This window comes from Alternaria incomplexa (genome assembly GCF_024043165.1).
Source record: "Alternaria incomplexa strain BMP 0042 chromosome Unknown scaffold_7, whole genome shotgun sequence".
Taxonomy (NCBI): domain Eukaryota; kingdom Fungi; phylum Ascomycota; class Dothideomycetes; order Pleosporales; family Pleosporaceae; genus Alternaria; species Alternaria incomplexa.
This window is the reverse complement of record NW_026249856.1, coordinates 608,429-635,564: the sequence shown is the minus strand read 5'-3', so window position 1 is coordinate 635,564 and position 27,136 is coordinate 608,429. Positions and strand designations below refer to the sequence as shown.

At 52.2% G+C, this 27,136-nt stretch overlaps 13 protein-coding genes across 13 annotated transcripts; 6 read left to right on the top strand and 7 right to left on the bottom strand.

Annotated features, from left to right (window-relative positions):
• Positions 1 to 234: 234 nt before the first annotated feature.
• Positions 235 to 1,058, top strand: KPR4 (Ribose-phosphate pyrophosphokinase; the record flags this gene model as incomplete). The annotated part of the gene is made up of 2 exons (XM_051434951.1): positions 235 to 454; positions 514 to 1,058. The coding sequence occupies 2 exons, from the start codon at positions 235 to 237 to the stop codon at positions 1,056 to 1,058; spliced, it is 765 nt and encodes a 254-aa protein (XP_051290975.1).
• Positions 1,059 to 1,148: 90 nt separating this feature from the next.
• On the bottom strand, positions 1,149 to 3,227 carry J4E90_005397 (uncharacterized protein; the record flags this gene model as incomplete). The annotated part of the gene is made up of 2 exons (XM_051434950.1): positions 1,149 to 3,028; positions 3,080 to 3,227. 2 exons carry the CDS (start codon positions 3,225 to 3,227, stop codon positions 1,149 to 1,151), a joined length of 2,028 nt encoding a protein of 675 aa, XP_051290974.1.
• Positions 3,228 to 4,952: 1,725 nt separating this feature from the next.
• J4E90_005396 (uncharacterized protein) lies at positions 4,953 to 5,711 on the top strand (the record flags this gene model as incomplete). Its single annotated transcript, XM_051434949.1, has 3 exons — positions 4,953 to 5,055; positions 5,116 to 5,150; positions 5,199 to 5,711. 3 exons carry the CDS (start codon positions 4,953 to 4,955, stop codon positions 5,709 to 5,711), a joined length of 651 nt encoding a protein of 216 aa, XP_051290973.1.
• A 452-nt stretch (positions 5,712 to 6,163) lies between these two features.
• On the top strand, positions 6,164 to 7,425 carry J4E90_005395 (uncharacterized protein; the record flags this gene model as incomplete). Its single annotated transcript, XM_051434948.1, has 2 exons — positions 6,164 to 6,617; positions 6,686 to 7,425. The coding sequence occupies 2 exons, from the start codon at positions 6,164 to 6,166 to the stop codon at positions 7,423 to 7,425; spliced, it is 1,194 nt and encodes a 397-aa protein (XP_051290972.1).
• Positions 7,426 to 7,957: 532 nt separating this feature from the next.
• On the top strand, positions 7,958 to 8,649 carry J4E90_005394 (uncharacterized protein; the record flags this gene model as incomplete). The annotated part of the gene is made up of 2 exons (XM_051434947.1): positions 7,958 to 8,096; positions 8,165 to 8,649. 2 exons carry the CDS (start codon positions 7,958 to 7,960, stop codon positions 8,647 to 8,649), a joined length of 624 nt encoding a protein of 207 aa, XP_051290971.1.
• A 117-nt stretch (positions 8,650 to 8,766) lies between these two features.
• J4E90_005393 (uncharacterized protein) lies at positions 8,767 to 9,624 on the bottom strand (the record flags this gene model as incomplete). Its single annotated transcript, XM_051434946.1, has 1 exon — positions 8,767 to 9,624. The coding sequence occupies one exon, from the start codon at positions 9,622 to 9,624 to the stop codon at positions 8,767 to 8,769; it is 858 nt and encodes a 285-aa protein (XP_051290970.1).
• Positions 9,625 to 12,218: 2,594 nt separating this feature from the next.
• J4E90_005392 (uncharacterized protein) lies at positions 12,219 to 16,037 on the bottom strand (the record flags this gene model as incomplete). The annotated part of the gene is made up of 5 exons (XM_051434945.1): positions 12,219 to 12,352; positions 12,411 to 12,546; positions 12,604 to 13,534; positions 13,586 to 13,911; positions 14,886 to 16,037. 5 exons carry the CDS (start codon positions 16,035 to 16,037, stop codon positions 12,219 to 12,221), a joined length of 2,679 nt encoding a protein of 892 aa, XP_051290969.1.
• A 1,071-nt stretch (positions 16,038 to 17,108) lies between these two features.
• Positions 17,109 to 18,843, top strand: J4E90_005391 (uncharacterized protein; the record flags this gene model as incomplete). Its single annotated transcript, XM_051434944.1, has 4 exons — positions 17,109 to 17,294; positions 17,343 to 17,928; positions 17,985 to 18,586; positions 18,814 to 18,843. The coding sequence occupies 4 exons, from the start codon at positions 17,109 to 17,111 to the stop codon at positions 18,841 to 18,843; spliced, it is 1,404 nt and encodes a 467-aa protein (XP_051290968.1).
• An 89-nt stretch (positions 18,844 to 18,932) lies between these two features.
• On the bottom strand, positions 18,933 to 19,649 carry J4E90_005390 (uncharacterized protein; the record flags this gene model as incomplete). Its single annotated transcript, XM_051434943.1, has 1 exon — positions 18,933 to 19,649. The coding sequence occupies one exon, from the start codon at positions 19,647 to 19,649 to the stop codon at positions 18,933 to 18,935; it is 717 nt and encodes a 238-aa protein (XP_051290967.1).
• A 355-nt stretch (positions 19,650 to 20,004) lies between these two features.
• J4E90_005389 (uncharacterized protein) lies at positions 20,005 to 20,587 on the top strand (the record flags this gene model as incomplete). The annotated part of the gene is made up of 2 exons (XM_051434942.1): positions 20,005 to 20,298; positions 20,357 to 20,587. The coding sequence occupies 2 exons, from the start codon at positions 20,005 to 20,007 to the stop codon at positions 20,585 to 20,587; spliced, it is 525 nt and encodes a 174-aa protein (XP_051290966.1).
• Positions 20,588 to 20,685: 98 nt separating this feature from the next.
• Positions 20,686 to 22,239, bottom strand: J4E90_005388 (uncharacterized protein; the record flags this gene model as incomplete). Its single annotated transcript, XM_051434941.1, has 3 exons — positions 20,686 to 21,649; positions 21,699 to 21,791; positions 21,854 to 22,239. 3 exons carry the CDS (start codon positions 22,237 to 22,239, stop codon positions 20,686 to 20,688), a joined length of 1,443 nt encoding a protein of 480 aa, XP_051290965.1.
• An 812-nt stretch (positions 22,240 to 23,051) lies between these two features.
• Positions 23,052 to 24,776, bottom strand: J4E90_005387 (uncharacterized protein; the record flags this gene model as incomplete). Its single annotated transcript, XM_051434940.1, has 1 exon — positions 23,052 to 24,776. The coding sequence occupies one exon, from the start codon at positions 24,774 to 24,776 to the stop codon at positions 23,052 to 23,054; it is 1,725 nt and encodes a 574-aa protein (XP_051290964.1).
• A 664-nt stretch (positions 24,777 to 25,440) lies between these two features.
• J4E90_005386 (uncharacterized protein) lies at positions 25,441 to 26,742 on the bottom strand (the record flags this gene model as incomplete). The annotated part of the gene is made up of 1 exon (XM_051434939.1): positions 25,441 to 26,742. The coding sequence occupies one exon, from the start codon at positions 26,740 to 26,742 to the stop codon at positions 25,441 to 25,443; it is 1,302 nt and encodes a 433-aa protein (XP_051290963.1).
• Between the last annotated feature and the right edge of the window lie 394 nt (positions 26,743 to 27,136).

Sequence of the window (27,136 nt, the reverse complement as noted above, 5' to 3'; positions counted from 1 at the left end):
TGTGAAGGTTGAGTATGCGCCGGACGCGATGATGAAAGTGACCTCGCCAAAAAGTTCCACTAGCGCCAAAAGTCGCGTCGGCACGTGCATGCGCCCCACTATCGTTCCTGCCGCACTAGCGCGCATGTTTGTTTACGGAGCAACCATCTCATCCGCCCTCATCACCCATTGTCGCATCGCACCCCACCACATATTCGCATATTCTACAAGACACGTCTAAACCAGGCCGCAATCATGACGACCTTTGAGCCCTCCATGAGCACCACGATGCGCGCCTCCTCACACGATGCGCCGTCCATGGCCGACCAACTACCTAGCATCAACTTCGGATTCGATGATCTGCGCAGTCGCATGAACCAGTTTACGACACGATTCGACGCTTTTATCGAGAATGGACGTAGACGAGTACTGGAAGAGCGAAATCAGTTCCGCATGAATGTCGCAGAACTCCATGGTATGACAAGCCCTCATTCATGTGTTTGCCAATCGACTGCGTACTAATTATCGTGACAGAGGACCAACGCATGAAGAAGCGCGATATCGAAATTCTCGAACTAAAGACAGCCCAGCACAGCCAAACAATCTCCAAAGAGTCTCAAGAAACCTCCGAGATGCAGGAAGCCATCTCGGCCCTTACCCTTCAGCGCGACGAGCGCCTAGCCCACCGCGACAGCCTGCGCGCCCAAATCGCCGAAGTGCAAAAGACCATCTCCGCACGCCGCGAAGCACAACTCAAACACCGCCGCTACCTCGATGGGCAAAGTCGGTACAACGAGCCAGAACTCGACTTCTGGGAGAACTATTTGGGGCTGAGGATTGAGGGACTGGGCAAAGACGACAGGTTGAAGTTCGTCTATACCAACGTCGATGAGAGGGAATGGGACCGTGAAGCGTGGTTTGAACTGGATACCAGCGAGCGCGACTACAGAGTGCTAGAGATGCGACCGAAGGTCGAGCGCGAAGAGGTCGAGACTGTCGTGGACAGGCTGAACGAGACGCGCGACTTGGCGGGCTTCCTGAAGGGCATGCGAGAGCTGTTCGTCGACGCATGCAAGTAGTTGCGGGCAAGCAGCAGTCCTGTCGTGATGTCCTTATGTAATTATGCCTTTAGTTTTGATAGATACCCGCAAGCTACTTTTCTTCTCTTCTCATCGACCGCCATTCTTGATTTTGTAGAACTCCGGTGCATACTCCGTCAACCAGTCCATCTCCACTGTACTCATATCCCTAATGTAGATCTTGTCTCTTGTAGACTGAATCTCAGTGTATATGACCCAATCTGCCTTCCTTGTGAAGAACACAGACGTCGGATGAGGCCACAAGGTTGTCTTTCCATCAACGGTCGTGAAGGTTCCATCTGCCTTCATCCTCGCGGCATGTGCAAAGAACCCAGTCGTCAAGCAGCGACGCACGCGCTCGGCGAGTGGTATACCGCCAACCCTCAGCACGCCTGATGAAGCGAGGACATTCTCTTTGACACCAAAACGATCCAAGTAAGCAGCAAGTTGTTTCCGGACGCTGACTGCCTTGACGAGCGACTTGTGGTTTAGACTGTTTGAATGACACCACGTCGTGTTGCCCATTCCAGCTTTCACGAAAGCTTCGTATACATTGTATAGTGTAAGGTGATCACCCTCTGCTACTGCAAATTTCCGTCGCGCAGCATCAAGCTGCTTCTTTCCGCCATCATGGGATACGAAAGCATTGCCTTGCAGAGTCATCATTGCGGCTATTGTGAGCATTTCGCTCAAGCAGCCAAACTCCGGTTCGGCGGCCTTCAATAATGCGCGAGCAAGCATCGGTTCGAGCGGAAGCTCCGCCATACGCGTGCCGAGGGGCTTCGTGAGGCGAGCATGAGCGTCCAACGCACCGAGAGAGTAGAGCAAATCCAGAGCGCGCGTTACTAGTGCTGATGGTGGAGGCGAGAGGTAATCGAACCGCACCACATTCGTGATTCCCAGGTTGAGAAGCTGCAGGATCACAGGTGCGAGATTCGAGCGGGCAAGTTCTGGGAACGTGGCTTCCTCCAAGCTTTCGTAAACGCTTTCAGGATACAGTCTAAAGCATTTGCCCGGCCTCGTCCGTCCAGCACGACCCGCTCTTTGTGTGGCACTAGCTTTCGACACAGGAACGACCGCGAGATTTTCAATGCCTAGACTGGCGTTGTAGGCGCGAAGCTTGACATATCCTGAGTCCACCACAAAGACAATGCCGTCAATAGTCAAAGATGCCTCTGAGATGTTGGTGCTGAAAATGACGCGTCGCGTGTCTTGTGGCGGCTTGGTGAAGATGAGATTTTGGTCTTCTGTTGGCAAGCCAGCGTAGAGGGGCAACGGCATGAGCCTTTGCTTGGATGAAGACATATCAGCAATGCGATCACCCAGCTTGTCGATTGCGTCGTCTATTTCCTCACGTCCTGTTAAGAACACGAGAATGTCGCCTTCGCCCTCGTGCTCGTGGATCTTCATTACCGTATCGATTGCTGCTTCCACGTAGTCGTTTGTTGGTTCCTGTAGGTACTGGATCTCAACCGGATATGTGCGCCCTTCGATGCCAATGATGTAGCCAAATTCTTCCGTGCTTTTGCCATGGACCTTTTCGCCGTCGTCTGGGTTGAAGAAGTCAAGGAAACGTTCCGCTTCTAGCGTAGCGCTACTCACAACGACGCGCAGGTCTTCTCGCTTCCTCAGCACCTTCTTCAGTAGGCTCAATAGTATGTCAGAAGATAAGCTTCGTTCATGTGCTTCGTCGACCATAATGACTGAATAGCGTGAAAGGAGTGGATCGACGAGCATCTCGCGAAGTAACAGGCCATCTGTGACAAACTTCACCTGCGTAGCTGCGGACGTGACATCTTCAAATCTGATACTGTACCCGACTTGTTGACCAAGAGGCGTACCCAGCTCTTCTGCTACCCTTGCGGCTACGCTAGTACATGCTATTCTCCGGGGTTGGGTGATCGCTATTTGCTTGCGGCCATTGCACCAACCGGCTTCCAGCAGAAATTTTGGTATCTGTGTTGTCTTTCCTAAGGCCACATGTCAGCTTTGACCTTTAGTGAGAGATTAGAAAATCTTACCACTTCCTGTTTCACCAACGACAATGGTCACAGGGTATGTCTCTATCGTGTAGAGGAGTTGATCTTTGAGTTGCGCGATCGGTAGCAAAGCGGGCGGTTTGTAGAGACTTGGAATCAGAGCAGACTCAACCTCTTCATCCTCCGCCATGACCCTGAAGTAGAAGTAGACTTAGATGAAAAAGGTAGAGTTGTATCGAAGATGCTGAAAGCATCGAGCGATGTCCGGCCCCGGGGCCTTCTTTGGAGATGGCGCTAGCAGGATGCGCTAGCCGTATCGGGACTTTAGTGCCAGACGATGAGAACCTTGGAAGGAAAGTACGAAGAAGAGTACACCACACCTTGCGTCGCACTCCGCGTCATCCATCCATCACGTATGACACCAGAGCGCTCCTATACGAGCGCTTTGTCCAGAGCTTGTAGATACCTTGTACTGCTCAGGTGATCTGCAAAGAAAGAACGCCCAGCAGTGCCAGCTAGCAAATTTAGTTTTCCATGTGTACAATAAGCCCATACTGCTGTTTTCAATTCATATCTGTTACCTACCAGTAACTGTCACTACTGATCAGCTTTCGGCGGCTCGAAAGCCGCACTCAATGTTGTGTGGGAGGGACGCGGACGCTGGGTAGGTATGATAGACATCATCACAGTCTACCTAGGTACATCACAGCCTCAGAGGCTACGCGTTGAGCGGCTCATTGCAACTGCGCTTCCCATCGGCTGAGATACCAGCACTCTAAAGGCGTATCATAGGTACTGCGATACAGAGGTACACATGCTATACTGAATCTCACAAGGTTCTGCTGCTGATGCATACCTTTACAAGTCAGCTTTATCATGAAGTCATTTTGCATGATCCGACTAGCGGCTCTGTAATCTCATCCTAATACATGGTTTACCTGGTAGACTGATGATTTACAGCGTGGTGCAAGGAATACTGGCTCAGGAAGTGTTCTCTCACCGGTGACGTTGGTAAACTCATGCAGTCAGAGACAAGAATGCCCAGGTGAGGTTAAGCTAAGTGTTTCAACTACGCTGCTTCGATATCTGCCTCCTGGTGTGTTATTTCCTGGTGATCCACTTTCCTTTCCTCATTCTTTACTTTGCTTTTCGCTACCTACTTGAACACATGTCACTGCCTAAAACTCGAGTGGTATAACTTGCGACAATCATCATTTCTGAAGGCCTAACGAGGTCATTTACAGCAAGACCCATCAATCACGGGTGCATCATCGAGGTCTACCAGGCTTGTGCACCAAACTCTCCGCAGCTGCTTACATTTGAACAGATGGCTTCCAATGACAAAGTTACTTTGCAGAACATTCAAGACTACGCCAATAAGTACTTCCCAGAAGAGTTCGCGAAATTGCCCTCGGCCGAAAACTTGGTGTGGGTACCAGCGTCACAGACTCGAACTAGAAGACAGTCGTTCATGAAGATCGCCCTGGTCAAGCTTCGCATCGGCGGATATACGGCTAGCCAGTCAATATGGGCCCACAAAGACCTTGATCAGTCATCTGGAGGAGTATACATGCTATCTGGAGGACGACGAATCCTATCGGTAATGTTACCACATATCGAGGAACTCTGCCATCCATTCAAGGCCGCGTATCGGCAAAGTGGATATTCGTTTGACGAGGGAGGACCCGATCACGGCTTCGAGTTGAAAACTTTGATCGAGTACTACTTTTTGCTGAAGGGTGCGATAACGCCCTTCAAGTATCCGTGGAATTTGTGGAATTTTGAATGGGCGGTCAAGTCGGTCGCCAATGGGGCGCCGCTGAATAACATTCCTACCGCCAAATTTAGGGACGATGCAGAGATGCGGATGCGCTCTATGCAGTCTATGCTATCCTCTGCACCTCACGCATCAGCAATGTTACCGGCTGATGTCGATGTCCAAGACCGGAGCTTTGTTCCCATGGAAGATCTGACGTGCACTGTCAAGGATCATACCTCTGAAGAGATTGAAGGAACTGGTAAGTCATGATCAGTCCCATTTGATTGCTTCATGAGGAGTCGTGGCTGACGCGGAATAGGTACAAGAAGACAAGAAGCACACCATACAGACAGGGTATGCGCAATAATCTATAAGTATTTAGGCGAATGAAATTGACGGTAGAACCAGATGAAGAAGCTCTTCAAAGACCAGAAGGATGCGCGAAGAAAGATTGATGAAGACATGGCCGCCACATCAGCCCAAAAAGAGGCACACATGGCAAGAATCCAACTGCTCGAAAATGAGCTCTCTGAGGCACAGGCAGCGCGCAAAGCAAGCGATGGAGCTATGGCAGCTCTGCATGAGCGACACGAACAGATGCAAAAGCTGCTGGACAACAGTCGAATTGAGAACGAAGAAGTGAGAAAGAAGCTGAAGACGCTTGGTACCAGCAGCGTTAAATACGCCCGCCTATGGAAACAGAGGGCGCGAGCAGAACGAGACAGACGGTCAGAGGCGGAAGACAAGCTTAAAGAAGAATGTGCTCGCACAGAAGCCAGGATGCAGAAAGCGCGAGCATTCTACACAAACCAGAAAGAGTTGCTCGAGATACAGGTTGCAGAATGTCCGGAAGAAGAGAAGGAGTCGATTATGGAAGCATTCAAGGCAGAGTATGGAGAGCTTTGCCCAGAATGAGGACAGCGCGAGCATCTGAGATTATCTTGAAGCGGCCGCAATGCTGAGATACGGTAGGTTTGCTAGGATACATTGCGGGGTCCAGATATTTTACTGCGCTGAGCTGAAGATTGCGGTCTTGTTTGGAGTATGTTTGGGTCTTTGGAGCGACTGAGCCTTGATGCAACCTGTATGGGTGTGATGCTCAAGAAACCATAGAGGCGAGATGCTGTATCGGAGCGAAAGGATCAAGACCGATCAAGCTCCGGTAGCGAGTGACAGAGAAACAACAAGCTTAGATAGCCTGAGCTACCTCACTGGAAATAGCAAAAACGTTGGTTTCGATTCCCGTTCTGTGTTGATCGAGCAGTCGCGACTGCTGGGTGGATGACGTCTGACGCTAACACGCGCTTATCGATAGCCCCCTCTAACAATTTCGACAGGGCGCGACTCACAGCCCAGGACACACCCAAATGGCATTTCGCAAGCGCAACATCGCGCTATCTCGCACACCGACAGGCGAAGACGCGTCAAATGCACCATCTTCTCCTTCGATAGCACAACCTGCACCAACACCCCCCGGTGTGCGCCCCTCACCCATCGATGGCCGCCCCACCACGTCGACCGGCACACCTTCGCTCGATGGCATCTTAGCCGGACACGCTGGCCTGGCACTGGGAAACTCGATACTAATAGGCGAGAGCGGGACGACAGACTATGCTGGCGCATTACTGCGGTTCTACGCAGCTGAGGGAGTGGTGCAGGGCCATAGAGTACATGTAGTAGGCATGGGCGAAGTGTGGGGTAGGGAACTACCGGGTATATCAGAAGACAAGTCGGACAAGAGAAAGGAGGGGAAGGAGCGAGCGGAGAAGATGAAGATCGCATGGAGGTATGAAGGCCTTGGGCAGTTTGAGAGTGCTAGAGGTGCGTTGTGTACATATACTGCGAATGCAAGACCATCTATCGAGCAGTTTTGACAAAGTTCTCAACAGGCTCTCCCAATGTGCAGAGGACAGCAGGTCAAGGCGATAGTGCGACAGAAGAGCAGATAGTCTTCTGCCATACCTTCGATCTTGCCAAACGTCTCACGCTCCCTGTAGGAACAGCGATCAACTATGTGCCCATACCTCCACCAACAGGCACTTCGTCACCCTTCCCTCCGATACTGCAAAACATACGGCAGCAGCTCGAGTCGACACCACCACACGCGATCCATCGCATCGTGATACCGTCTCTCCTCTCGCCGGCATTGTACTCTCCGTCAGCGGCCCACCCGACCTCCGTACTCCAATTCCTCCACGCTCTACGCGCGCTACTCCGACAGTATCAAACGCGCCTGACCGCCATTATCACAATTCCCTTGACCCTATATCCAAGATCCTCGGGGCTTGTCCGCTGGATGGAGATCCTCTCTGACGGTGTCGTTGAGCTGTCCCCATTCCCATACTCGCGTGCGCAAGCACTCGCACAATCGGCAGGTACGACGAAGGAAGAAGAACGACCGCAGGGTATGTTCGCCGTTCATAAACTACCGGTGTTTCATGAAAAGGGCGGCGGTGGTGGAGCGGGAGACTTGGGCGAGGACATGGCGTTTACGTTGAGTAGGCGGAAGTTTGTGATTGCGAAGTACAGCCTACCGCCGATGGAAGGCGACACCGAGGCGCAGGAGGAGGCTGTGCGAGAGGCGGCTGGTGGTAGCAAGATGCCGAAGAAGCAGGATCTGGAGTTCTAGAAGGCTCAGATCGGCGGTAGCGTGTAGATGAAGATACCCTGTACAGCACCGAGATGGGCAGTCAAGCCATACTTCTTGTCGAGTGTGCCAAGTTCCTCATTCCGAGTCGCTGTCTTCCCCCATCATGTCTTCCATCTCAATTTGTTCCCAGCCACCAGTGCCTGCTCCCGACCCAAATCCTCGCGTGTAGTTTCGACCGAACGATGCGTTTCGAGGATTGAATGTGACGCCGGCGAATCTTGCGCGGAAGCCGTCGCCCATACAAGACGATGCGGCTAGGAACGCGAGGAAGAAGAGAAACGGGATGAAGAGCAATAGGCTCAGGAGGGCCAGGACGTTCATGGCGGGCTTGTGATGGTGCTGGTGCTGGTGCGGTGAAAGAGAGCTGCACGTGGAAACCTTAAGTTCGAGGCCCCTATGACATAGTGTCGGCGATTGGCCTCATGGGGGCCGAGCCCCTGGCCGCCGTCAACATTTGGGCTACGACTCAACTCGACTTTACCCCTTCTCGCGCCTTACAATTTCAAGAACCATGGATCGCATGTTTAAACTACCACTCGGCGCGCTCCTGCTGCTTTCATGCGCCCTCAATGCCTCGGCGCACGGCGGCGCTGAACATGCGCAAGTCGAAGTCGCAGCAGATGCCGACTGGGCGACGCGACACATGGCTGGTATGAATTTCCCCAGATCCCCACAACATGAAACAAAAAGTAAGGGCCGTTTACTGATACTGTCGCAGAGGAGCATCACATCGCGGGCTACGACGCAACCACCTTCTTCAACATGCACGACTACGACAGTACCGGTCTATGGACTACCGTCGACATCCGCCGAACCTACGGTCTCGAAGACCCCTCCAGCGCCTCCATCTCCGAAATCAAGAAGCAAATGGTCGTCCAGACTATTCTAGACATGTTCGATATCAACAAGGACGGCTCCATCACCTTGGCTGAATTCCTGCAAAAGGATTCCGACAATGTCAAGCTGCCGGACTTTGGCATGGGCCCAGGGCACCACGGTGACGACGAGTACGAGTACGAGATCCATCATTGGGAGAAGTACCACAGCGGCGACGATGTGAAGGAGGAGGACTTGAACCACCCAGAGGACATTGCGCATTTCAAGATGCATGAGGAGAAGGAGGCGGCACAAGAGGAGTGGGAGAGGCTCGAGCTCAGAGGCGTCGTGGAGAAGAACATTCCCCAGAAATACAGGCGGAATTGAGAGGCCCAGTAAAGGTCTCTTGACAGGCGAACGGCGCTAAGGTGGATACAATGAGTTCTTGAATACGCGGAGATGATACCTATGCCAATATACGGCTACCGAATTACAGAGCACTTTTCAGAGCCATTTCTCGAACCACGCAAGTACCTGCTTCTCCGAGTCCTCCAGCGCCTTCCTCTCCTGCGGATCGTCTGGGTTGCCTCTGACCGCGAACCCATGCCTGCCAGGCGTATACGCCTTGTGTTCGATCTCAGGGAACTCTGTTCGCGCCTTCTGTGCCTTCGCATGACATTCCTCCACTTTGCCCTTCGTCTCAAAACTCACAGCGATATCCTCCACGCCCCACGCAAAGCTCGTCGGGACAACAAGACCCTCGACGTCTTCGGGAACAACCAGGTGGCTTGGGTGTAGCGCCACGATCGCATCGGCAAGCGGCTTCTTCACCCCTTCAATCTCGATCATGTTGCTCTCCAACCCCGTGCGAGCAGCATACTTTCCGCCCCAGCAGAACCCAACCATACCGATCTTCCTCCCGCTCGGCGTCGCTCGCCTCAACTCCCGCATGAAGTCGAGACAAATCTTGTCGGACTCCGCCTTCCCATGCCTCCGCTGCCACATAAGAAACGTTGGCAAACTAGCCAAGATACCCGTATACTTTGCGAATGTACTCTGTGCCGCCGCATCGACGGGAAGCAGCGCATCGGCGACTTTGAGTCCGACTGGGTCGCCCTTGAAGAAATCTGGGAGCAGGACTAGGTACTCTCCTGAGGCGGCGTAGGCATCGGCGATGATCTTGTTGTTGGGGAGACCCAGGCCGAAGATATCGGAGTATATGCAGATTGTTGCGCGTGGTGAGGTTCGGTTTCCGACTGTGTAGACGGAGAGGCCGTGGAGTGTTTCAATGGTGCCTTTGGGAGTTCCGGCATGGATCGAGCCCTTGATGCACTCTGTTGAGCAGGAGGTTCCTGTTGCCATGATGGATATCTGGTATCTAGCCTTGTGCTTCAATGGTACTCGGTATGGTTCGCGATTTGAAAGAGAAGATGTAACTCGAGAAGGTTGACTACGAGTATGGATCCTTCTTGCCCATCACAGCGCAATCTCCTACCTTTATACACCCTCTGTCCACGATACACCTTCATCTAAACGGTCTGACCGTCAGAACAAGCATCGTACCAAGCGCTGATAGCGCGACTATTACCCTTTACGTCTGCATGACTCTGTAGCCACCAACTGAATCATATCCCATTCTCGCCAATCGTAGATCTCATGAATGGTGGAAGAAGTGAGCAGGCTGCTACGCCCTGCCGATAAGGGTCATCACACGCTAAGCCTCTTGCGGCTTTTTGAGCGAGAGTGTCAGCATCGAGACCGCGCGCGGGGAAGCTGGGTCTTCTTCAACACTACTAGCGACGTCTCATGTGAGGTGTCCTCTGAATCATTTGCGCAGTCGGGGTGAAGTCAAGTGTTTGTGGCCGTCGCGGGATCTGAGTTCACCACCACGTCATGCGCCTCCAGACGAGTTCGGGGCGCCCCGGCTTCACGTCGTCGAGCTTATAAGCATTCAGCATTCCGTGCGGAAGCGGCGTAGTTTCGGCCGCGCGCGTTGCTATTTGGGTATCAAGAGAATAAAGGGTGCATGCCAGCTGGGATAATATCAAAGTGGTGGGATGCGGGTGGGTAGCTAGGTACCCAGGTGCCCTCGATACCTAATTTCATGTCCCAACACCACTACTTAATGCCTGACTAAACCAGCAAATAATCGCTCGAATTCTCAGTTCAGATATGACGACTACCTAGATACGCTGAGTTCAAGGCATACGAGAATTGCGCTTTGGTATAAGTGTAAGTCTGACTTTAGTTATCCACTGAGATGCTGGGTCAGCCTGAGGCAACCGCAGACCCTTTATCACGTGCTCACTGTCTGCCTAGATACTGATCTACTATAAAGACGAGATTTGCTGGTCGATGTTACGCAAGTGCCCGTCCTCTCTTCTACTTAGAAAGCCTCAAATACACATCGTCTCGTATTAGACAGCATGGCCGACAACGGAAGCCCTGCCTCCGTCAGCGAACCCAAGAATGCTGATCAGCTGGAGAAAAGTGTCGAAGAGTCAAGGACATCCGCCCTGCGCGTCATCGACGAGAGAATCGCACTCTACGACCCCAAGTCCGTGGATCAAAAGGCCTCGCCCACTACACCGTTAGTCTCGCAACACACACGCCATGGCGGATCTCACCGCGCCCTAGACGTCGTCGAATTACTCGAGCAAATTCTCTCTCACGCCTCCCCGAGGACTCACTACGCAGCATGGAATGTTTCAAGACATTGGAGAGAGGTCGTTGTGCACACGCTAGATACACAATATCGCGTCCCGTACCCTTGCGCAGCTGTCGAACACGGTGACGCTATTCCGCCGAGCCTCAAGTGGCTACCGCCATCTAATGATGAGGTCACCGAACTTCAGGACACTATCGACATGACATCTTCGGGAACTCATGATCGTAGACTGTTCGATCCCTTTCTCACGGCGCAATTCACGCAAGCAAATACACTCCCGCAGCCGTTGCTCAATGCTCTCCATACCAGGTTCCTCGTGGATTTTAGAATGCGCTCTTTCAAAGATTTCTACTATCCAGAAGATTGTCCTCGATTGCTGGATCTGTCTCAAGTCGAAGTGAATCCATATTTCGTCGATCTATTCGGGGATTGCTTCCAATCAACACAGGGCAACTACACCATTACCGTTAAGCCTCGCATAAAAGACTATTTCCAAGATATATCATCAGCAAAAGGGCCGTATCGGGAGCAACTCATTCACAGCATGTTTCTTACCCGGCCACCCTGCAAGGTTTTGCGCATTTACGCAATAGGGAAGAGTCACGAAGATCTGCAAGTGGTAGGAACAGTCAATCGAACGGATGGCATTCATATTGGGGATCTTCTGCTTCTGCTTCAAAAGCGGTTATCTACAGCAATCGAAGTGTGGCGCAACAGGTCCCAATCCCTACGGGAGGATATTGCAGGTCATACAACTCTTAGGGGTATACACAAGGCTTGGAACTGTCCCGGCTTTCCCAAACTCGCTATCTTTCTAGAGAGTACAACAGAGCACGGTCCGCCGATGGCGCAACGTCTCTCCTACATCAATCAACGCAACCATTATATGCACAAGACGGAGTGGCATGAGGACCATACAAAGCCTACCAGGATCTTTGCAGGGAATCCGGAGCTGAGGGACCCCGAATTGGAACGTCCGCTAGATCCCAGCTTGCGTTCACGCTTGACATCCTCGCGTCGCCCTTGAGAATTTCTGTGTTGAGTTTAGCAAGTGGACAATCTAGCAAAGCTGCGAGTTGTTTGACTAGACCGAAACTAGTCTGCATGCGTCGAAAAAGAACAATCTCGGACTCATTCTCGTTCACCCATTGATTTGGAGCGCTCGCCTCTACAAAGCTGGAAGCTCATCACACAAGATGTATTCGCTCTCAAGTAGTCATCTCGACGATACCGAGATCAAGATGCATTCACACTTTCTAACACTCTAGGTACTGCCTTACAACCAGCTTCATCGCACTAAGCTGTTGATGTAAGCAACACCTTCAACTCTATCATCGTCATCCTCGATATAACTTTGGTCTTTTCGGAAGACAAAGTTGGTCGCATTGGTGGCGTAGCTCGGCCATTCGGGAGCTTGGGATACTGCAACGCGTGTTAGTGTACTCTTTCTACCCACACAATGATAGACATTCAAACTTACCTCCATGACCATTAGGATCAAGATCGTACGCGAAAGACGTCCACATGCGCATCACTAGCTTTGACAATGCAATATTTTCGGAGCTGTTGCCCAAAGGAGTGAGCTGCTGTTCTGGGTTTCCAAAGACGAAGGGTATCTGTCCTAAAGTCAGTCCTTGCTTCTGTTAATCACGCAATAATGGCGTGGTACTGACCTCGGAGAAGTGATTGACGCCGATTGTTTCCGGTGTGTTGTTGAACTTGGGCGCATCCCATCGATACGAGTAGACGTGATCGACATGCTCGCTCATGCTTTGCGCGAGCAATCTCCGAGGGGCATACATGGTCAGATCAGTTGCGATACTTTGGTACCTTTTGTACTGCAGACCATACTGTGGCCATGTGCGATTGCCCCAGCCGTATGGCTCGCCAAGTACAGGGTCGTTCGGGTACAGCTCGAGAAGCTTCTCAGCGACAGTCTCGTTGACGTTCCAGCGTTTGGAGTGTACGAGTTGATTGATAGCGTCGGAGTCGCTGTTCACCCCGTTCACACCAAAGCCTTCGTCGGTATTGGTGCCAAGTATGAGGGGTATCTTCGCAAACTTGCCTTCTTGCAATGATTGTTGACCGTATCGAGGTATCAGGCTACCGTCGATGACGTGGAACCATTCAAGACCTTGGTAGCCATATGGTGCGATGGTCTCGTAGGGTACGTCACGAAGACACTGGAGCGTATCCTCGGCACCTGAGCAGCCGACCGACTCAGTCAGATTGTCGTACATGTGCTGGTACCAGTCGGTGCCATTGAGTGGTGCACCAACAGCATTACCGCTTTCTAGGATAGCCGCGCGAAACAGGCCTTCGTTATCGCCGTTATGTGCAGCGATGTGGTCACCAACGGAGTATGCGCCCGCTGATTCACCCCAGATTGTGACCTTTTTAGGATCACCACCGAAGGATGATATGTGCTTGTTCACCCACTGCATCGCGAGTCGTTGGTCGCGAAGTCCTAGATTCTGTGCGCCGGCGGCCTCAACTTCTTCACTGTACAAGAAGCCAAATGCTGCCATGCGGTAATTGATCGAGATGCCAATGACGGGCTTGTTGTTGAGTACTGATTGCTGAACAATGTAGCTCATGTTGTATCTGGCGTTGATGAGTGTTTCATCCCGAATGCAGTCACTTCAGAGAGCCTACCTTGGATCACTAGTAGCACCCTGCTGCCATCCGCCTCCGTAGATCCATAGCAATATCGGGAGATGTGTCTCATTTGTCCTTGGTTTGACGATGTTTAGGTGTAGACAGTCTTCTCCTAGTTTTGTCCAATTTGCGGCAACCAGGGTGTTTGTGTCTCCACCATATCCTGTGCAGTCAACACCGTACTGCGTGGCATTGTGGTATGTTATAGGTGAATCCGGTGCTAATTGAGCGGGAGCGAATCTCACTGGCGTTGGAGCATACTTGACACCTAAGAATAGGTCTTGGTCGAATTCCTGCAGGAAACGTCCTTGGTATATGCCAGCCTGCGAATGAACGATTGGTGATGATGCGAGAACGGGAGTGGCGAAACACACGGCGGCCAACCAGGATTTTCGAAGCTTCATGGCGGAAAATTCTGGAGAATTGCGCTATGCTTGCAACGCATATGCATTCGCTCATATACAACAGCTGCCATCTGAAGCCTCTCCATGAGGCTGTACGGAAGCGTCGTTGCTGAAGATCCACCAATGAGAAATATGAATACATCACCGTCTACATAGCCGGTAGTCATTTGCCGAACAGAATCATTCTAGGGTTGTTTGCAATCTTGGCATTGTAATGGTTGCTTGGGCGCCCGGGCGAAGCGCATGGGAACAGTCGTGATGAAGGTGTCAGCCTATCGGACTGCATAAGTCAGGTATGCAGTGCCTCATGCGATGACATACAACTGCGAAGCCGGTCAGCACAGTCAAGACGATGATGATGTGTCACATTAGCCGGCGAGTTGATGCATCTCGGTTGATGCAAATTAGTGGCTAGTCCGGGGTAGACATTCGCTCCACATTACCCCGCAAGCATCACGATATGCCGTGCATAAGGCACCGTGCGCAGGTCATTCAACCGGAAACTTGGTCGAAGTCCGGACAGGTTGGACAAAATATCACAAACCCCAAGACCCGTGTCCGGAATAATTGACTTTCCGCCCTATTCGAAGAGACTGGTTGGACAGTAAAGAGGCCGTTGACGAACACATGGAAAGAAGCCTTGGGATCAATTTAAGCCGACGCCAAAGAAAGCCCTGCTACTCTTCACGTGACTCACATCCGTCACGCAGAGGCCCTCATAAGCCATGCTCTCTCTCAGTAATGTGGCACCACATTTGGTCTTGCAGGAAGACGCCGAAATAATTCTTAGATCTCCACGGTTTCTCTGGGCTTGCAAGAGACCAATCGAAATGTCGTAAGAACTAGACACAAGTCAGCATGGGGACTCGGCACGAGAGTTTGGAACAACGTACCTCGAAGATGACCTTCCTCATCTCCAACCATGCTATAGGCTTCCCGAGACACTGGTACTTGCCATACCCGAAGATCATGTCTGTAGTACGGCGCATAGCGTTCAAGCGCTCAAGCTGGATGTCGTGGTGCTCATCGAGTAGCCAACGTTCCGGTCTGAAGCAGTCGACATCTTCACCAAATATCTCCTTGTTTCGATTGAGGCCCATTACGTTATACCCAATGTTGGTACCGCCAGGAAGGAAATACGCTTTACCGTTGATTGTGACATTGTCGCCTTCGACGGGTACCTTCTTCGGAGCGATATCAGTGACAGGTGGGTGAATTCGAAGCCCTTCACGCATTACGGCTTGTAGGTATGGCAGGGTCTTCATCGTCTCGTCAGACACAATACCGGACGATGTAGCAGCATGACCTGAAGTAACTGCATCATCAATCTCGGCCTGCAGCTTTTTGTACGCCCTATGGCTGGTCATCAGGTAGAGCATCGTTCCACGTATAGCAGTCGCAGTCGTGTCAGACCCTGCTAGAATGGTGAGCATCGACTCAGTCACGATATCGTCGCGTGTCAATCCGTGGCGTATGAACGACGAAAGCATGTCCGAGCGACTATTGGTGGGCTTCTCCAGACGCGAATCGATGAGTTCCCGAGCTACCGTTCTCATCTTTCCATAACCGCTCTTGTCCTTGTCTGAGGGCCCGAGCATGCGCGCGATGGGCGGCCAGTGGAGGTAAGGTGTCAGTCCAAGGGCCCCGGTGAAGACCATAATTGCCAATCCGACTCGACCAGCGCTTATATAATCGTCGAGGTCAGCATCGGCTTTGATGTCCCCAAACGCTTTACCGAAGCCGATTTTGCTGATCACGTCGAGAGTAAGATACTGAATCTTACTGGCGAGATCCACCGGCTCGTGCCGCGTAGCAGTCGAAAGATACTTTGATCTGATCAGGTCCAGAAGCTGGTGTATGTGTTCGTCCATGTCAGATTCCAGGGACCAATTCTCTTTGCCTGAGTACCCCGACGCCATCTGTTGGCGCCGCTTCGTGTGCTGAGCCTCGTTGAGTTGGCTAAAAACATGGTCCTTGCCAACCTCCATCCGCACGGCACTGTTGTACCATGCTGTGCGAGTGTACGGCGAGCGCACTGCGTTCATATGGGCCAGCAGATCTGGCGACGATGTTAAAAGGTCGTTGGGACCAATGCGAGCGAGGGGTCCTGTAGTTCGGCGCTGTCAGCAAGGGGCAAGCGGGCCGCACAGGGGCGAGACGGCGCCTCTCCCGCGCAGCGACCTTGGGACTTCCACCTATCTACTCACCATATTCATCGCCAACGGCTTTGTACCAGAGATGCGAATGTCGACTCAGTATAGCGCGCATATGCAGCAGTTCACACCATCCCGAGCTGATCGGACCAGGGAAGGCTCGAAGGCGCCGGTAGCGAACGAAGGTCGCCACAGCATAGGCCACAAGAATGACCGCTACGAGTAGCCATTTCGCCGCGTAGAGCTGCGCAAACAAAGACATGATGAATATGCGATATGCTCACTCAAGAAAACGGACACGAGTCAGGCTACTAATGAACCTTCCTGTCCGAGCGGGGTCGCTCGCTCCTGCACGCATCTCACCACAACCGCATGCTGCGATGCACAGCAACGCTTACGAAGTCTGACTTACAACGGAGATTAGGACCAATGAGCATTTCATACCGATCACGAGCGGTCCACACGACCTGCAGATGCCAACGCGCACTATCGAGTGCCAATGACACGAGCGTTCGGGTGGCACAGCAGCATAGCAACGCGATAGCAGCGACATAAGAGAAGACGCTCGCTAGACCATCGGGGTGATACCTTTTGAACGGACAGCTATGATTCCACGAATTCTATCAGTTGGATTAGCTGTCACTTGCGCTAATGCGCTACCACACGCTGCTTTCAAACGCCACATCTCAGAGCTTCGTCCTAGCTATGACTGGGTGGTATGCGGTGGCGGCACCGCGGGTCTAACAGTAGCTGATCGACTTACTGAGGCTTTCCCAGAGAGTAGGTTCTCACATCCGTCTGGAAAAATACTTTTGGCTGACCTCCATCGCAGAAACAGTGCTGGTTGTTGAGTACGGCGAAGTCGGATATGCGCCAGGGGCATTTGATCCGCCAAGCCTCGTTTGGGGCGGGCCAACTGACAAAGCGGGATACTTCACATTCAACTCAGTACCTAATCCGGAAATGAATGGCAAACAGGCTTTGCTGTTTGTTGGTCAGACTGTCGGTGGCAGTAGCGCCATCAACGGCCAGTACTTTGATCGCGGATCTAGACATGACTATGACGCTTGGACTCAGATTGGAGATCCTGAGTTTGCAAACAGTACGGCCAAGTGGGACTGGGAGAGCCTGTTTCCCTACTTCAAGAAGGTGAGTATGGTTGCCGCTCGTGTCTGACGTTAAGCTGACTCCAAATAGAGCGTGACCTTCACTCCACCAGAGCCAAGCGTGGTGGAACAATATGGGTTCACTTGGGACATGTCCGCGTATGGCGGCACGACTCCCATCCATTCGAGTTTCCCACCTTTTCTATGGGGCGACATTCACCTCGCGAGGGATGCTTGGGGAGATATGGGTATCCGAGCCCTAGATGAGTGTGGAGGTGGTGACAAAGAAGGCATGTGTTGGGAACCCATATCTCAGCATCCAGTCACGGCCAGGCGCTCACACGCTGGTTTGGGCCACTACTCCGACGTTTCGGGTAGACCAAATTACGACTTGCTGGTCAAGCATCAGGTCATCAGGGTTGTCTACACTGACGGCGTCTCACACGGGCCACCACGGGTAGAGATACGATCTCTTTCTAACGATGAAGTGTTCAATGTAACCGCCAAAGCCGAAGTTGTCATTTCTGCCGGCGCAATGCACACACCTACCATCCTACAAAGGAGCGGCATTGGCCCTGCAGCTCTCCTCAATGACTTGAACATCACCGCGGTACTGGATCTTCCTGGGGTAGGCTCAAACTTGCAAGATCACTCTTCTCCCGGCATATCGTGGAACTGTGAGTATCGCGGTTGCTCGTTAAGGTCGACACTCTGATCACTGACTGTGTCACAGATACGAAGCCTGGCAACTTCTCCAATATGCCTTCAGACATGCTTGATCCTGCTTATGCCGCCAGAGCAGTAGCAGAGTTCAATATGACGCCAGCACGAGGCCCTTACACGTTGGCCATGAGTAATACTGCCCTGTACATCTCACTTCCTAACGTGACCGAGGAGTACATGGAAATTATTGAGGAAATGCGCAAGACGGCTGATAGCGACTCAGCGGCTGCTCATTTGCCAGAGAACTCCGACCCAAGCCTCGTTGCTGGTTACAAACGTCAGCTTCACGTCCTTGCCGACCTGCTCGCAAACCCAGAAGCCCCCAGTGTAGAAGTACCCTTTGCGACTGGGACGACTATGCGTCCTATCATTCTCCATCCACTGAGTCGCGGTGCTGTTCATCTCAATTCAACCGACCTGTTAGCTCAGCCCATACTTGATTACCGCGCTGGCTCCAGTCCCATCGACTTCTCCATCCACATTGCGCATGTCAAATGGCTTCGTAAGGTACTAGATACTCCGACTATGCGCAGGTACGGTGCGGTTGAAGCCACTCCTGGCCCAGCTGTTCAGTCAGACGAAGACCTCAAATCTTACATCAAGGGCTCCATGGTACTCTCGCATTTGCACCCATGCTGCACAGCTGCGATGATACCCAGGAATCTGGGAGGCGTGGTAGGACCAGATCTGAGGTTGCATGGTGCGGCCGGATTGCGCGTTGTTGATATCAGTATTCTGCCTTTTCTACCAAGTGCACATACGAGCTCTACAGCGTATGCGATTGCAGAGAAGGTCAGTGGGATTGTAAATGTTGCAGGATATACGCTAACGTTGGATAGGCTGCGGACATCATCATAAACAGTCTATAAACCATTCTTGTCAATGCCTAATGGAGACTACAACGTATTATGGATAGCTAATACATATTACAATGCAACTGTTGCATGACGGAGAGTACTCACGATGTCAAGAGACGTCGTTCGACTTTTACATCTGCGGACAGCTTCTGCAGTTCTTGACTTAACTCGTCCGCCGCAGCATTCAGTTTCGCATCATCGATGGCTTCCAACGCATCCAGAATGAAGAGTACATTCGATGTGCCGTCGCTCAATGCAGTCCTCGAGCATTGCCTCCAATTCCAACGTCTGCACGTTACACCACCATCGTCGCACCAGACGGCCTCTCCGGGACTCGGGTTCTCAATGACGACTTCGCCGCCAGATTTTGTGTCGAATTTCTCGTCGCCTTTTGCGCGTATCAGGAAAGGGCTTCCCTGGTATTTGTCGAGATCCTCGCCTCCAAGAGGGAGTTGATGTTTTATGGAAATCGCGTTGTAGATGTCCGTTAAGCGATTCACACGCGGTAGGCCCGCATCAACACGACGTAACAGTGCTTCGAGACTGTTCATAGTCTTCTTGGGCTTTGCGCCGAAGGCTTTGTAGGCTTCCTTCCATTGCGCGACATGCGCAATGTCGTTGACCGGAGTCTTTGCCAGTGCCTCCTTGGCCGATGCTTCTGCCGAAGAGAGGAAAGCTTCACTTGCTGAGTCGGAAGGGCCTGGTGGTATGTTCGTGACCACCATGAGTAGCGCGCGATAATCAGGCCGGAGTTGCAAGATTTCTGGGGCGATGCGCGCGTTGGCAAGATAACTCGAAGGGGTTTGGATGTTCGCCATTTTGAATGAAGACGAATGTAAGAGACAAAGATCAGCTAGTCGAAGTCTGAAGACAGGCGCGATGGTATGCAAGGAGCGTAGAAATGTACACATGCGGGCTCTTTGAAGCCATCTCGGTATTTAAACATTGCCCACGCTGCTTTGCTGTGCGCTCTAATTTTCCATGTTTGGAACCAGACTTCCATATTTGACCACAGGGCGTGGAAGTGGAAGTCTCTGTTGACAACTTGACATGGACCAGTCTAGCCGCTTTCCGCTGCGGCTAGCGTGGTGCTAGTGAAGACCTGGCACCCACCATCGGACATCGTCGCGTGCAATCAACGCGTCGCCCACATCGGCGTCATCGCCACCCAGCATGTCGTTCCTGGTCAATCCATTTTCTCGGTCATCTCAGGCTGGTAACGCGTGGTTTTGCGCTGGCGCAGTGACGTCGTACCCGGATCTCGACGACTCCATGCGCGTCGGCGAACAGCGCCCGTGCGGCAAAAAGTATGTGGCTGGATGCCGGGTGTTCCACGTGCCTCGCAACGATAGCTCCAAAGCCACCGAGGTAGCAATCGATGAGTGGATGGATCCAGAAGTTGGTGGCGATGCAAAGGACCAAGTGATGGTGTTCCAGTACAAAGGAAACTTTGTCGCGGTCAACCACGTACGTCGCGACATCGGCACTGTGTGTATTGGGCCTATGTTGACCAAGACCCGCGCAGGAATGCCCGCACTCTTCGTATCCACTCTCTAATGGTACACCCTTCGATATCGAAGACTTTGGCGTCGTGCTCAGTTCAGGCATCCAGTGTCCAAAGCACGACTGGTCGTTCGATCTTCATACCGGTCGATCGGACCGTGGTAGCTATAGGCTTCAAGTTTGGGAAATCCAGCAAAGGCCAGGAAATGAAGATCAAGAAGTATGGGTCAGAAGAAAGCAAAGAATCGGATAACATAAAACGATGTGAACCTGCACCCAACGTCGCGAACGAATGCTTGACCTCATCAACAGAACATTTTCGTATTAACACACTATCGTATGCGCTATTCTCTACAACTTGATCCCCGTTACTTCGAAAGTCTGCACCATGTTCTTCTCGAACTTCGACCAGAACTTTGTGCCACTGATTGTGGTATCGAGATGCTGCACGTAACGATCGCCGCTTCCGATCTGGGTGCTCCACCTCGAGACAGTTGCGCCGGATGAAGGACGCCCCGAGAACCCTGACAGCTCAAAGTTTATATACTGTGCAGCGTCCCAGTTGACGGCCACGATGACCAACAACGACTTGCTAGCATCGTAGGCAGCAACAACGTTGTCTCGGCCACCATCGAGGATTTTCATACCCGGGCGCATGTGCCGGGCGAACTGCGCAAGCACGTAGTACTTTTGTGTCGATGTACCCAGCGTTTTAGCATCATTGTCCGCGTCGATGAGACCCCAGCCTCCCTGGTCGAGGACTTGCCAGTACTCCCACGCCGTGGGCTTCAGCTGGCGAAGATCCTGGAAAAGGTACCTCGCGAGGTTCTCGCCAGAAGCCACGCCATCACCGTATTCGCTGTTCCAGAGAGATTTCCCGGCCTGTGTAGCCAGTGTGCGAACACCAGCGCGGTCGCCGCTTCCGTATTGGTATCCATGGACGTTTATCCGGTTGATCTTGCCGAGTGCGCTGCTGCCGATTGTCTTCAACGTGGTGGCAGCTTGATCGTAGTACGACTCATCTGAGGCGGCGATCTTTGTTGAGAGCCCACGATTTGAGAGTTGCGTGTCGAGATAACCGACAATCTTGGCTTGGGTGGACACATCAACGTGGCATCCTTCTTGGGTGCCGTCGGCCTTCCACCAGTTCGCACTCGGCTCGTTGAAAGGGTCGACAGTTTCAAATTCGACTCCCCAGTTATCCTTGAAATGCTTTGCGACCGTCGCCATATATACTGCATGCTGCTCCAAGTTCCACGACTGGATGTTCTCGCTTCCATCCGCAGCTCCCGATGGATTGTGGTTCTTCGTCATCCTGAACAAGTCAATACCTTACACACATTTTGTCCATGAGTTGTACCTACCACCACATCGGTGCGTTTGAGAACAACTCTGTTCTGTCTGCTCCACGTGCGATCGCTTTATGGAGTGCTGCTCGCTGGTTGACATCAACCGTCCTAGAGCACAAACGGTGATCAGTAAATAGTCCCGTGGCACACGGAGGAGGTAGGTATCTTACCAATTCCAGCTTGAAGAGGCCGGGTCGCTGCTCTTCCAGTCCAACCAGTAGCCTTCCATCTGCCTCGACCTTTTTACGTTCGGGGACACTACCATCTTCTCGCCATCGATGGTGTTCCAGCTACAGGCACCGGCGTTGTAGCGTACAATGTTGAAGCCAAGACCCGGAAGAGTCTCGCCGTTGAACTTGGTCTGCTTCAGCGTAAAGAAGATATCCGCAAGATCGTCTCGGTTCCCAAACTGCTGCGCCCACCATGCCAACGACGTTCCCCATCCTTCCCAAGTACCCCAGTTCGATTTTGAGTCAATGGTAGTCGTCACATCGGCATCAACCGAGTAGCTACTGGCTAGCACGATGGCCGCTCTGATGAAGGTCGATGTACGCATTGTAATGTGGTATTGGACGGAGCGGTTGATGTTCACTACATACTCTCATCGTCTCTCTGTTATTAAATATAGCAGTCAACTCAATCTCGGCGCCTCATTCAGGTAACGCTCCCGCACACACCATCTTCTCACTAACTTCCACTTGGCTCTTGGATAATGCTGGAAGCGGGGTAGTCTATACACGATGTAGTGGTACTACCTCGGCGCTCGACCGTTTCGTTGCGGCGAAGCCTTGGACGACGAGCCACTCACAACACCCACATTGAGACTAAGACCCATCCGCGAATGAGGATGTTCAGAGGATCAAGGTTGCGCCGGCGCTTGGTAGAGTTCCAACGAACCGGATTACAGCCGGAGTTACTCCGTCGACGAACTTTACGGTTGCAGTGGTAGCGGAAGATTTCGGCGTAGAGTTCTTCCGCATTAGCATATGTTATGCCTCGCGATGACGGCAGTGGGACATATGCCGAAGCCATGCAACAGTAGTAGGATGCATGTAACGATATTGGGTGTTGTATCCGCCATTAAGGTTCGGGTGTGGAGGCGGACGCTAAGGGGCTGGTCCCCACCATGTCACCCTTGCCACCGGATCACGAGTTGCGGAGTGGAGAATCTATCGGGTTGCGGATTAAGTGGCACCCGCAGTAAGTCAGATGATACAGTATTCTCACGGTCATAGTGTTCAAAACGGCAGGTCTGATATGCCTTGGTATAGTAGAGACGTCACGTAGAAGGGCTAAGTGATTATTGGGGATTCAAGTCCGCCTTGGATATTAATATTGCACACATAATACTGTATTATGCTAACATGCTTAGAAGAGGTTTGCGGAGCCCAGCATTGCGCTGCTACCCTCGGTCGTGTTACCGGAAACTGTGCCGTTGGCATCGGCCTGGTTTAACCAAGCAGCCTTCAAAGACCAAACGCCAACACTGGCGGTCACTGTTTCGTTCAAGCCCGCCACCCTCAGCATCATCGTGTCGAGCGGTTGCGTAGGGAAGAAGACTGCGGTCGCACCAAGCTCGCCTTCGTTCAGGAAGACCTCAATAATGCTCCTGTCGATGATACCCGAGATCTTCCATGAGCCCTGTCTATCGTCGTAAAGACCGGTGGCAGTGAACTTGTCGTTGAAGTAAGGGCTCTGGAAAGCCTCAGTCTTTCCACGGTCTAGCCAAACATCGCCAGATGAGAGGAAGGTTCCACCTGAGATCGACTCGCCGGAAACCGAAGACTGGAAGGTAAAGCTGATAGATCCCGCGAGCGAAGGGCCGCCAGTGAGTCCCGTGACATTGACTTCAAAGTAAAGTGCGCCCGACTCGACGGTGGAGTAGTCTACGAAGGCAGTGCCGTTACTGGTGATTTCAGTGGAAGCGAGCTCCTCTTCCACGACCGACATGATGTTGGAGGGGTATGAGATCAAAGACAGACCCTGGCGGGGCAGGTCTTTGAGGTAATGGCCTCTGGGTACGGTCATGACGCTACGGAAGCCATCGCCGACTTCCTCACCAGCAGTGGGAACGACGTTGGTGTACTGCCAGTTGCTCGCCCAGTTAAGCGTGATCTGGTCTTCGTCGGCGGGAACACCGTAGAAGAATTGACCGGCGTAGTTATCCTTGGCGAAGTCCGTAAGGCGTGTTCGAGCGTCATCAGCTTCGAAATGCGTGCCGTTGAAGTTACCGACGAAGTACTCCGTGATGGATCCGCCAAGAGGAGCTCCTGGGTTGATGGAAATCAACATAACATACTTGGACTCGTCGCTAGTGGAGTTCTGCACACGCATCTCAACCATGTTCGGGCACTCGTACTGCAGACCGGTGATGCCGTAGCTGGAGAAGTTGCTGGTGGGAGTCCAGTCGATCAAGTTAGGGCTTGTGAAGATGCCGATCTTGAAGTCGATGGGGTAAGCCACGACCATGACCCAGCTCTCAGTAGGCTCGTACCAGATGACTTTCGGGTCACGGAATTGAGTGGGGTTGGTTCCACCGGGAACGATGACGGGGTTATTCTCGTACTTGGTGAAAGAGTATCCGTTGTCGTGGGAGTAGGCAATGTGCTGAGTCTGGTTCTCGGGAACATTGATGGTGTAGATCGCGACTACGCCGTTTGTCTGATTCGGGAAGAAGCCGCTGGTGTTGTTGTGATCGATGACGGCAGATCCTGAGAAAACGCCCTCGGTTGGACCACCGGGAAAGATGGCGATGGGCTGATTTGTCCATGTGTACAGGTCTTTGCTGGTCGCGTGACCCCAGTGTTGGTTTCCTGCGATGTTCTCGGTCGGGTTGTACTGATAATAAAGATGATAAACCCCGTCTTCGTCCACGTACATGCCGTTGGGATCATTCATGAACCCAGCAGGCGGGCTGAAATGCACTTGAGGTCGAAGCGGCTCATCGTAGTCGCCTGAAATCGGGACCCCCGTAGGTACATTGGGTTGCGAGTACGTCGATGTGCTTGATGCTGAAGGGGCTGACGAATTCTGGGCATGTCCAAACGTGAGCAGGCCACCGATGGCTGCGAGTACAGAGAGATGGGAAGGCATGGTGAGATGATTTCCGGTCCGATGCCGATCAATTAGAGATATACCGCCAGCTTTATGCTTCTCGAAGGACGGGATGCATCCGGGACTAGAGGGCAAATTTTCGCATCGCCTGTGATGACAAAACCAGATGTGGACGTGCCCCGCATGTCTTCCTCCATCTTACTCCGCTTATCACCCCATGGGTACCAGCATTTTCGAATCCGTGTACTGTAGCCGGTGGGTGCATGATGAGGTTGAGCCGGCATCGAGGGAATTGGGCATATCGGAGCTTCCAAGTACGTACCTTCTCCGCAAAACCACTCAAAGGCTACGCCGCACCTAGCTAGATTCAGGCCTGGGGTAAACGTGCGTTCTCGGTTGCCCAGGTTTACTTTTAAGCGTTGGGTTAGGATTGATGGGACCGATGTGCAATTGCGTCAACGGATGTGCTAGCGCGAAGCGAAATCTTCCCGAGAAACATTCCATGCCCCGATCTTGTTCTGTCAGCAGCAGTAAATGAGGAGCGTCAGTGAGCCAAGACAAAATGTGCGGTAACAAGGCCATTAGAGCCTCAACCTTTTGTCCTAATGCTGGCGTTGTGGGAACTAATGTACTCGTACATGCCATGGCGACCAGCTCGAACGAAGACCAAGCCCCAGTCTGAGTCAAGAGAGCACTCCGTTCCTCAAAGCGCGAGCGCAAAATCCCAGACTTGTACTTTCCGTGTGCCGAAAGGTCCACCTTGCCTGATGAAAAGGCTCAAGACGTTGAATTTATCCAGCCTCTCTTCGTCCACCAACGGCTCACCAGCAGCGTTTGGGACCTCGGCCAACTTCTTCCAGTCATTGTATGCTCCGGCCGCTGTCGCGGCCCATATTTGTACGGTCATCTTCGGTTGATCTGGTAGGATGGCGAAAACTTTGTCGCCTGCGGCAGCGATTTTACCTCGATAGGCAAGATATGGCGGCGTTGATAGACCAGGCGTCTTGATGGCGGTCTTGGAAAATTTGCCTTCTGGAGTCCGGAGATAATGGTAGAATTGCGCTGTGCCTGTCGAATTGTCGCGCATAAGGGCATGGAATCGGCCTTTCTGGTCAGCGCACTGGGCTTCTTGGTTGATGATCTGGCTGTTTTGTGGGATCGAATACACCTTAATGCCAGCGGTCGATGGCGTAATCGGCTTTGCTACAGTTTGACCATTAGTCTGTTTCCAACTCTTGCCATCATCCTCCGACAAGGCGAAGTAGAAGTCGTGGTTTGTCGAGGGAGTAGGTGTCTCCCTCACAGTCCAGGAGACGAAAAGCTTTCCACCCTGATTGCTAATGCCGTTGATGTACGCATTGTTGTCTTGACCTTGGAGGTATTTGCCGACCGCAGTCCACTGACCGGTGGAAGCAGAGTACCGATGTATGTACGAGTCACCGGCGCCAGATTGACCAATACGAAATTCCATTAGAAGATCGCCGTTATCGATGCGTTCAAATCGAGGGTATGTGAGCGGCGTCCATGGTCCGGTTGAGCCAGGCAGACTGTGCTGGACAGTTCCAAAGGCGCTGGCTGTCCACTGTTCGGGGATCGTCTTAGCGATGCCTGTGTTACTCGCACGATAGTTGAGAGGCACGTCGTGATGATCGAAGCTCAGATGAATCTTGCCATCTCCACTGATGCCCATACTGATAGTGTTGTGTTCGTCGAGAGTGGTTTGCACATAGTCTGTGAATGCAAAGTACTGCCAATCACCCAAAGAAGGGTTGATTTTGCGCCGACCAAGGTTGACATGATGTTTGCCGTATCCCGAAGCTGTCTTGTAGAATGCGACGTATTGGTAGTCGCCAAAGGTGGTCAAGGCGTGTTGTTGGAAAGCAAGGCCATTGAGACGGACTGAACCCTCCACATCATTCGTGATGTTCCAGTTCTTGGTCGAAGTGATGGAGATCGCAGAAGAAAGCGTGACGCAGCACGCGAGTAACGAAGAGAAAAGTCTCATGATTCTTGGCTGAGCTCTAAAACAAAGGCTATGCTCCAATTAAATACATGCCGGCTACTACATAATGAGAGCCGACAATCAAAGACGCGGATGAAATCTCCTTAGTGTCCATTTCTGAACCGTGTGACCACTTCGTGTCCCCTGAATTCTGGCTGGTTGATGGTATCCAGACTTGGTCGCCTGTGGAAGGTAATTCTTGCGGGTTGCATGGACCTGCATCGGCATTTCGGGCTATTGTCCCATGATGCGGGGAAGCTGGGGAGATGGCATGGTGTCACACGGTGCCGGAACATGATTGACGCGAAACACTCATCAGAGATATAGCACCGCAAACAGGGAAAAGAACGAACAGATGCTTTGCAGTCTACATTACCTAGGTAGTCTCGGATTGAGA